This window comes from Pteropus alecto, unplaced genomic scaffold, assembly GCF_000325575.1.
Source record: "Pteropus alecto unplaced genomic scaffold, ASM32557v1 scaffold155, whole genome shotgun sequence".
Taxonomy (NCBI): Eukaryota; Metazoa; Chordata; class Mammalia; order Chiroptera; family Pteropodidae; genus Pteropus; species Pteropus alecto.
Window position 1 is genome coordinate 686,485 of NW_006438113.1, and position 10,096 is coordinate 696,580.

A 10,096-nucleotide genomic window follows, 5' to 3' on the forward strand; every position below is an offset into this window, starting at 1 on the left:
TTTAGTCCTCTCTATAACAGGCAAATTCCAGAAACCAAGGATGTCCTCGGTCCCACTGCCCTGGGGGCAAACAGGAGGAGGTGAGTGCCTAGTCTTTGGCAGCACCCCAGGTTCTAAAGTGGGGTAAATGCCAACAGCACCCTGGATGGTTGCTCTGGAGCCCCCTTCCCAAACAAGAAACCCAGTCACAAATTTGAATTGCTCTCATCAGTGGAAGAACGCAGGAACTTCCCCCCAAAGAAAGGCTTATGAGAAGACTGCGATATCCAGAATACCACCCCGCTCTACCCCCATAACAGGATTTCAGAAGTCTCTTTTTAAACCATTCCCAGCATGGAGCAAGGGGGAAAATGCAGAGGCTCTGACAGGCACTTGGAGGAAACACCATATTCCGCATTTCTCCACCCTTCACCCAAAGCTGACCATGCGTTTGATTCTGAAGAGAGAACATTATGTTCTGGAAGGTATGGACAGAGGCTGGCTCGTTCCCAGGAGGCTGAAGGCGAGGGAAGAAAGGGGGTTCCGATGCCTTAAGTCTCTGATGTAGCCCAGCGGCCTGGTGCCCTCAGCCTCCGCGGGGGATGAGGCCGGGCTGGTGGCGGAGTTGGTGAGCCGTGAGCAACCGAGGATGAAGGAAGACGCTTACCCACTGAAGTCACTGCCCTGGGCCTGGGCCTGCCCAGCGATGGCGTCCATGATGGCGTCTTGGGAGTACATGCTGATGGGCGTGTTATACTGCGCATGGATGATGGTGGCCTTGCCGCCCAGCCCCTTCACCTCGATGGGCTTGTGGGTGGACAGGGCCGAGTCCTTCAGGGCGTTGGGGTTGAAGCGTTCCTGGTAATCGGCGCTGGGGGAGGGGAGCAGGGGGAGCAGAGGGAGTAGCGAGGAGGGAAGTGGAAGGAGAAAAGGGCAACAGGTGATATTACATGGGGGGCTGGTGGCGGAGGGTGTCGAGGGAGATCTCCCAAAGTCTGATCCCAGGCCCCCCCAACTGTGGCTGGGCTGGGTCTGGTCAGGAAAATCCTCGGCACCCTCCCCAAAGCCCTTTGCAGGTTTTTCATGCCCGTCTGGGCTTTTCCAGATCCCTGGAGGCCCCGGCTCAGCCTGAGCTACCGTCCAGGATCAGCAGGGGGCGTCAGGCATTGAAAGCTCTCTCACCACACCAACTGGGAAGCAGAGTCAAAAAGGGTTGGGGAGTGGGGTTGGGGGTACAGGAGCTGGGTTACACGTGACAGGCAGCAGCAGCCCAAACGGAGTCCAGGACGCACAAAAGGCGAAAAGCAACCCTACTGGGATTTTGAGATTCGTTCCTCAACCAAGGGGCTCATCCTATAGTCTGCCCCCGTGGCTGGGGGGTTCTGCTCCTCCAGATGCTTCAGTGCATGTGTTTCTTCCACCCAGCAGGGCTCAGGCTGCTCAGGCCCCATCATGTCCAACTTGCTTTGTGGCCCATCAGTCTCTACCCATCGGGGCTTTCCCCTCCAACAGGCAGGTGTGCTCACCGGGACAAAGATGAGGTTAGGCACGGCCCTTCTGAGGGGTCCCACAAGGACAGAAATGTCTTCAGGTTCACACAGAACCCCGCGTCAGCACAGCATTCCACCCACCTCCCACCAGAGCCAGCCTGCTGGTGTTAAGCAGCTGCAGCAGGAAATTGGGAAACAACGGAATGGCGAGGGTATCAGATAGAGGCCTAGGATCCCTCCCCAACTCCTCCACTCCATATTCGCAGCTTCACACACATGCAGGCTCACTCAGGAACGCAAATGCACCCCCTTTCACACATGCACACGCACGTACACATGCTGACAGGCACACACTGTCCAGATGGACAGACACACAGACGCATGCTAGAATATGCACGCAAGCACACACACATGCTTTCCTTGGATACTAACTTGGCTGGAGAGTTGGCTACCACCTGAGGAGGAGAGAAAGAAGACAGGGCTATCAGAGTGAGGCTCCTGCTAGGGGGACTGTCCTCAGACTGGCCATTGTGGAGGCAGAGGCAGCCGAGTCAGGCGCTGGTTGAGGAGAGTGCATAGTAAGGAGGTGAAGAGTTCGGAATTGGGTCATGGTCTCTTGGTTTGGGTCAGAGATGCCTACAGCAGCGATTCCCCCTCGGTAGGTCCCCAGTACCCAAAGTTTGGCTAGGAAGAAAGGTTTGTTTGTCCATCTTTATGGACACTCATGTATATGAATCCCCCACATACAACCTAGCTGTAGACTCTAGGAGAAGAAGCTGGAGATGGAGACAGGACCAGCTACGGCTGCCCCTAAGTACCTCCTGGCCAGACAGCAGCTCTGCACTTATCCCTGTTTAATGGGGGCAGCTCTGAGAGTTCTGCAACCTGAGCAGGAGTTGCAGTGGTGCTGGGTGTGTATGTGTGGCCGGCTTACCCACAGCCCACAAGACCCGCTCTCCCTCTCGGAGGAGGGGCAGGCAGCTGTGGTTACACCTTCTGGGGCACAGGGGATAGGGGGTCTGTGCACTCCCTGGTGACCAGTCCTAAAGGCCCTGTGGATAGGCAACAAAGAAGTGTGAGTCTGAGGTTTATTGCAAGAAAGCTCTCAGCCAGGGCAGCCCATCTTGGACACTGCAAGAGAAACCCCACCCTTGCTCTTATCTGAGAACATGCCTTCTGGAGCACCATCTCCATAGTGGAGGTATTGCCTGCATTATATCTTCTTAAATGCAAATTCCTTGCAGCAGCAGATCCTGGCAGCTGCTATGGCCCTGTCAGAAACCTGAGGGGGGAAGAACGCAGAAGGTAGCATCTTTGCCCCCAAACTCTGCCACCTTCTCAGATATGACTACCATGGGTTCTGACTGGGAGCCTGTATCCCAGCTGGCCTGACCCTGGTCATCTTTTGTCCAGGACTTTTGGGAACCAGGCCAAAGCCAAGGGCCCCCAAGCTCCAGGTAGCCTCACAGTGGCCCATCTCAGCTCCAGGCCCGTCTCAGAGCTGATATAATTTCCTCTGTCCTCCCAGGCTCAAAATAGCTGCGAGAGAAGCTATATTAGGAAAGGGCCAGCACAGATCTTCCATTCCTTCTCCATTTTTGGCCAGTCCTGACAGCTGCAGAGTCAGCTCTTGCCCTGACCAGCCATGTACCCTAGAGAGGGCAGTGTTGACCTCTGGGACTGCCTCTGGCCTGCCCTGCCTGGGCAGCCAGCTCCTTCTTTGGCATTGATTCCTGTCCCCTGCTTAGCTTCCTCCTGAAGACCTGGAGGCTAGGATGCCTGCAGCAGACAGCTCAAAGAAGAGGCAGCACCCAGGTCTTGGGGAGGATGACCCAAAGATGTAAGACCAGCCCAGGAGCCCTGGCACCTAGTGGCTTGAGGGACACTGCTCTTCAGTGCCAGCCCCAGAGAGTACAAGGAGAACAGGGCTGCAGGGATGCTCAGACCCCCTGTCCTCGCACCCACCTTTTCCTCTCCATGCCTCCCAAGAGGACAGAAGCTGCCAAAGAGGAGAGTAGGGGAAGGAACTTCCTTTCGGAGCCAGACAGGACAGAATTCAAATCCTCACCCTGCCTCTTCCTAGTGCTGTGATTCTGGGCAGGTTACCCACCTGTCTCTCCTCTGTCTCTCCATTCATAAAATCGAGATGGTGGTGCCCACCGCACAGACAGGTTGTGCAGACAAAATAGAATGCTGAGAGTAAAGCCCTCAGCATAGGTTAAGTGTACAGTGGATGGATTTCAAGCAGTTAGACACTTATCGAAGGTAATGTCTCAGCTCAACAGAGGCCACCGGTGTTAGTCCAAGTCAGAGGCTCCACCCTTCCTGTGGCAACAGCACCAGCCTTCATTTGGATGAAGTGCTCCCTCTTCTAGCACATCTTCCCTTGGAGGAAACTGTTAGACCTTGATGCTCTGAGTGTCAAGTATAAAGTAACACTTGTCAGGTTCTGAGAAGTCCTTGTGCCAATGTGTGGGCACCTTGGGAGTCATGGAAAGCAGGCATGGGGCTGACCCCTCACTTCTCTGGGCAGGTAGGTAGGTCCCTGTCTCCTTGCAAGGAGGAGTCAGGCTGACCTGAGTGCCAGTCCTGCCAGTCATTAGCTGTGTGACCTTGGGCAAATTACTCACAGATTCTGGGCTTCTATTCCCAGCTATAAGTGGGGAAAATGATGCCCACCTCTGAAGTTGCTGGGAGAGTCGTGTTAGTTAAAGCACATGGACTGTTAGCAGGTGCCCAGCCCAGACTGGGAGCTTGGTAAGGGGAGACATTGCCCTCGTTGCAGGTGGACCTCATGGAGTTGCCAGTCCACCAGAGACTGACTTCCCTGTCAGGTGCCAGTCCCAGGGGGACAAGAAAGAGCTATCAGACTATCCAAGGCAGAGAAGGGGGCCATTTCTACTCTGCCATTTCCTAAGTTTTCTGACAGAAGCTCCTTGCTGGAAAAGCCGGGGGTATATGTCTCTGCCACCTCGGTCCAGGGAAGCCAGGGTCCAGGTGCTCAGACTGTGGAATGTCCGAGGCCAGCTTCACTCAGGATCCAAGAAAGAACTGGAGGACTGGGGGAGGTGGGGATCTCCAGGACAGCAGTGAGCTGAAGGGGCACAAAATCTTACCTGCTGTGGCAAGGGCAAAGGAAGGGCGTGGGCTTGGGTCAACTGACCCAGGCTGTGTGACTTCAGGCAATGACAACAGGTAGGACGTATTGAGTGTGCCAGAACAGAGCTCAGTGCTACCCATGTGTTGTCTCCTTCAGTCCTCCCAGTAACCTTGAGATCTGGACAGTCTCATGTCCATGTACCCCTAACCACTGACTCAGCCGGCTCTAGGGTCATGGGAGAAGTTAAAACGAGATAAAAAACATGAAGGGCTTAGAAGCTAATATATGCTCTGCTTGAGGGCTCCTTTCCCTGAGCCCCTCTGTGACATCTTCTGGCTCTAGGTTCTTTTCACTCCTATGCTCGCAGAGTCCCACTAGCTAGATCTCAGGGGGTGGGGGATGGGTGGTTGTTCTACACAGCCCTTTTCCTCGGGTCCTGCTTCCTTGCTGCTCCACCCTAGCCAGGGTCAGTCCTACAAGCCTGCTCCCTTCACACCATTGCCAAGTCTCTCTGCACCCAGCTTAGATGTGCGCACCTCTGGGCAGCCTTCCCAGACCACCCCCAGCGTTAGAGAACTTGCTTTCCCACCTCTCTAATTCCTCTTTGCTCCTGCCTCAGGGCTCTGAGAGGGGTAGGGACCAGCCTGTCCCCTTGTCCCAGAGCTCCTGGAGGTAGCAAGCTTTGTCCTGTCTTGGACCTCAACTTAACCTTCTCCGAGCCTCAGTTTTCCCCTCTGCAAAATCTGACACATCACTCTAGGGTGGTTGCATAAAGCAATGATGCACTTGTCTCATGGCAAATGTCAGTAGGACCATTGTTTTCATGGCTGTCAGCCTGAGCTGCCTCATGGGGTTAGGGCTGGTGGATTGAGGCTAGCTCCTTGCTCTGACCACCTGACCAGGACTCTACCGAGCACCAAGGACCCAGGTGGCCCTAGACCACCAGTGGAGAGCTGTACACCCGTTACCTACCCTCCTGGGAGTCCAGCACCTGAGGTTTTCCCTCGGAGGCTCATCTGATACATCTGAGCCATCTCCCTCAGGGTCTCTGCCGAGTACAGGCCAATGGGGTTGTTATACTGCCTTGGCTGGCTCGAGCCCAGTGGCATTTTCTGGCTGAGTGAGTCCAGGGCCCCTGGGCTGCCCTGTGTAGGGCCGAGATCAGAGGCCTCTGTGTGTGAGGAGAAGACGGAGGTCTGGGAGAAGGAAGAGCTAAAGGTCTGCCTGAGCTCCGGGGTGCCCAGGCCGACCCTTGTCTTGGAGTTGGGGCTGGGTGCCACCAGGCTGCCGTTCGTGTCCAGAGCAGGGTCCTGGCACAGGGTAGACGTCATGCAAGGGAGAGAGAAGAGAGCGGTTAGAGGCCACACATGTCCAAGTGTTTCTGCATGGACCTGAAACGGAGGTGTTAGTGCGAGAGCTCCGCAGCCTGCAGCCTGCTGCATTGAGCTCAGGTGGGGCCAGACAGGGCACCTGGAAGAGAAGGGTTTTGTCAGGAAGAACAGGGGAAGCACACAGTTCTGAGCTCCAATGCTGGTATCCACCTGGACAAAATGCAAAGCTTCACACAGAAAGCCAAGCCAAGCCAGCCTGCCTGCAGGACTGGAAGAAAGGGCTGGAACAAAAGGGCTGTAGGTCTCAGGGTGTGGGGGGAGCCACCTCTGAGCGGGGGCACCTGGTAGGCACAGCCCAGCCTTCTGTTCTATGGCCCTCACATGGCAAGTGAGAAGGGGTTCCCCCCGGCTGGTGGTGGACAGGCAGGGTGCAGGTGCAGGAGGGAAAACTGAGGAAATAGGCGGCTGACACTTGGTTCCCTTGGTTTACTTCTGCGATTTCTCCCAAGTATCCTTCTGCCTATTTCCCCAATCTGTCACCTACCCCAACCCCTCAGTCTCCTCCTCTCCCCTCTCTTCACTCTGCCCCTTGCCCACTCTGCCTCACCGAAGAGACAGGAGTAAGTATGAGGTCATACAGGGAGAGGTGGGGAGTAGATTCCTGTAGGAGAGGTGGGATGGGCCGCCCATGCCCTGGGCCCACAGGGTTGAGCTGTTTAGAGGGAACTGGGAAGGGGCCTGGGGCACAGGATGAGGTCTGCAGCCAGGGCTCCACCTTCTCTCCTGTACTGGCCGCTTGGCCACCACCAGCATTTCTGATTGGGCTATAGGGCATGCAATTGGGAGAAGGAATGGAAATCAGCAGGACAGAGCCTAGGTCAGAGGAGAAACTCTAAGGGCCAGCAGGCCCCTCCATGCCTAGGAGCCCCTCCTGGGATGACCAGCTGAATCTGGGGCCTCCAGCTTTCATGCCACAGCTCCCCTTCCCCCCGTCACCCATCCCACCTCAGGAGGATGAGAGTCAAAGCCTTCTGGACACTTGTCCTTGTCTTGCCTGGGACGTCCCCTTTCCTGAGAACACTGCTGTCTAAGCCGGTATTACATCAGCCCAGCCAGCCATGAGGCCCGAGGTGGTGGCACCCAGGCAGGCACCCCACACTTAGTATTTCATGGGGACTCAAACACCTCTCTTTGAGGCCTGCCTCACCTCCCAGGGTCAGCCATGTCCCTCACCTCACCTCAAGTAGTCCAGGCAAGAGTTAGGCAGGCAGACCAGGCAGGGCCTGTACCCTAGGAACCATGGCTGAGAGTGGAGCCTGCCATCAACTATTGGCACCTACCTTCTGATGAGGGATTACTGGCAGAGGGGACTGGATCGGGGGCGCTGTTGTGGAGATGGGGATGGGACGCTTTGACCTGTAAAAACCAGAAATGAGACCAAGTGAAGACAGTCACATGTGGGGCCAGGAGCTCCTGCCTCATCAGGGATGGCCAGGGGAGAGCAATAGAGTACTGGGGAACCAGATCAGAGGGGCCAAAACCCGCTGTCCACCCTGTCAGTTGGATGTCCTCAGAAAGACACTGAGCCTGATCAGAATGGAGAAGTCATAGCCCTTGGGCACTTTGTGGCCACCGACTTCTGCTAGGCCCTTGGGAGGCTTCCTGGGAAAACTAGACCCACCCTCTCAGCCTCATCTGTAAATTGAGACACAGATATGAGAGGTGATTGACGATGGCTTAGGCCTAGTCCTTCCTCTAGTCCAGGGGCTGTCTTTACTGCCCTTCGAGGCCTTGTATCACAGGGTTGGGGCCACACAACTGCTACTGGATAGCCCCTCTCTTGGGCCCCTGATGCCCACATCCCAACCTCCCCTCTGCTCTGGAGAGCTCCCACCTACTTCTGCAGTGTGAGGCTTAGGTTGTAGCTGGCAGACTTGATCTTGTTCTGGGCCTCCAAGTGGGTCATGGTATCTGTGTTGACACCATCAATGGCTACCACGAGGTCACCCTGGGTGAGCTGGGACTGGGCCGCCTTGCTGCCTGGTGTGATCTGAGAGAATAGCAGATTGGGAGATGAGCATTAGGAGGGTGGGCCTGAGGATGAGCCAGTCCCCAGGGAAGAGTTACCTGCCATCCTCTAGTAGACACCTGCCATTTTATCTTTCATCCACTGTTGCTAGTATCTGCTGCTCACCGAGCCTGATTCTTCTTGCTGGTACTTAGCTACCACATTTCCTAGTTTGTCATATCTGAGTCTGGTTTTAAGACTAGCTCTGGTTAGTGGAATGTGGATGGAGGCAGTGCACACTACTTCCAGGTCTTCCCCCAAGCAGCCATCCTTGCCATCTTGCACTCTCTGCTTATGGGCTGACTGGATGCAGAGGACCCAGAGGAGGATAGCTAAGCCACTAATGGAAGGGACCTGGATCCTGGAGTCACTACTTAGAGGAGAATAACTAAGAAGCACCACATTGGATGATGAATGAGAGAGAAATAAACTTTCATTATGCTAAGCCATTGAGATTTGGGGGCTGTTTGTTACACCAGCTTGCTTACTACAATACCTGCATCCCGGAAACCTATAGAGCGCTTCCCAGGCTCCAAGAGGCAGGGGATACTCAGGACCTAAGACTCAGCACCATCACAGAGACACTGCTAGATCAGCAGGCAGGTCAAATGCTCCCTCACAATACATCTTAGTGTGAGTGCTTAGTGCTACCATGGCAGGGGTACAATGGACTAGGGAGCCGTCACCCTGCCTGGAGGAGCAAGGCTGGGACATGGGGCAGGGCTCAGTGTTCTGAGGTTGGCTTCATCCTTCCAGAAGGGGAGGTAAAAGTGGGGGCCAGTTCCCAAATCCTGCACCTTGATGACATCACAGAATATTAGAGTCTGGGGGCCCTGCCCCTAGTGTGAGCACACAGAATGTCAGGTATGCTCCACCCTGGAATACCCCCATGTGATGTCAGGAAGGCTACGCCCCCAGGGACATTACTTGGGATGCCACAATGGCTCAGATTCCACTCCCAATGACATCATGTACGATGCCAGATTCAGCAGGTCTGGCTTCCAGTAATAGCACCCTGAAGGCTGTGGAGACCCCACCTGCAGTGATATCACATCAAATGCAAAATTCTGAATGGCCTGCCCTAGTGACATTCCATGGAATATCACAGAGACTCTGCCCCACTCCCATGACACCATGTGGAATATCATGCAAGCCCACCCTTGCTGATATCACATAGAATGACTTTGTGACCTTACTCCCATGACATCATGGGGAAGACTCCCCTGTGACATCATGTGAACTGCCATGCAGGCCCCACCCCCAGTGATATCATAGGAAATGGGGATAGGCCTCTGGGAGTCACACCCCCTACCATGCTGTGACTGGAGGGAGGCCCTTGGCTTTTCCTCTCCAGCTGCCCACCAGCCGGTCCTCCTGGCTTCTCTGGACACATCCCAGTCACTTTCCTGGCTATACCCTAGGCACAAGGTCTGCTCTTAATGCTTGCAGAAGTCATTTTCTGGCCAACGCTTGGGGACCATCCTAGAAGAAGCTCAGAGAGGACCTGGAGACAGTCCCATGCCTTGTTTGTCAAGCCTGGGAGGGCCTCCTGCCAGGCCCTGGGCTCCCAGACATGTATAGAAGCTTCCTGCCAGGGCCCTCACAGAGAACTCTCATCTAAACCAGAGTTTTACTGTCACCAGCTTCCAACACGTTCCTAGATAGGCTCTACAGGATGGGCTCAGGAACAGTGTGTGATGATCCAATGATAACAGCAAGACAGGAGAGCCCTCACTTACTGCCTCGAGCAATCATTTCAGCCCTGAGAGCTGTGTTATCTGCTTAAACACTGGCCACCTTTGCCCAGAGCAGCCTCTCCCAATCCCTGAATCTGCTGAAATAGACAAGGACAGGAGAAAAACAAACCCCTAGATTGCCAGGTAGCCACATCGTCTGTTTGCAGAGTCCAGCCTGCTTGCCCAGCTCCCATAGGGGCGTCTTGGAGCTACTCAGGCCTTCTCAAAATGCACATAGTCCTTCTCTACAAATCCTAAGCCACAGGGAGCCTCTACTAATGACAGGGTATGTTGTTTCCTTCATTTAAGGGGTTGAATAATGGGTGAAAAGCAACCAGGAAGAAAAACAAAACACTTTCCAGGCTGAGTGGGGACTCCTGAGGGCAAATGAG

The 10,096-nt window shown here is 54.9% G+C and overlaps 1 protein-coding gene across 7 annotated transcripts in view; it reads right to left on the reverse strand.

Annotated features, from left to right (window-relative positions):
* Positions 1 to 10,096, reverse strand: part of LDB3 (LIM domain binding 3) — a 66,100-nt gene that overhangs the window by 45,898 nt on the left and 10,106 nt on the right. For 3 of the 7 annotated variants that reach the window (XM_006915445.1, XM_006915444.2, XM_006915448.2), the window contains 3 exons: positions 7,799 to 7,950; positions 7,241 to 7,316; positions 5,542 to 5,879 (listed from right to left, as the gene is read on the reverse strand). In XM_006915445.1, coding sequence (XP_006915507.1) covers positions 5,542 to 5,879; positions 7,241 to 7,316; positions 7,799 to 7,950 — 566 coding nt within the window. Of the gene's footprint in view, positions 1 to 646; positions 851 to 1,901; positions 1,925 to 5,541; positions 5,880 to 7,240; positions 7,317 to 7,798; positions 7,951 to 10,096 lie in introns of all 7 variants that reach the window. The other 4 variants (XM_006915443.1, XM_006915447.2, XM_006915446.2 and 1 more) reach the window with 2 other exon arrangements.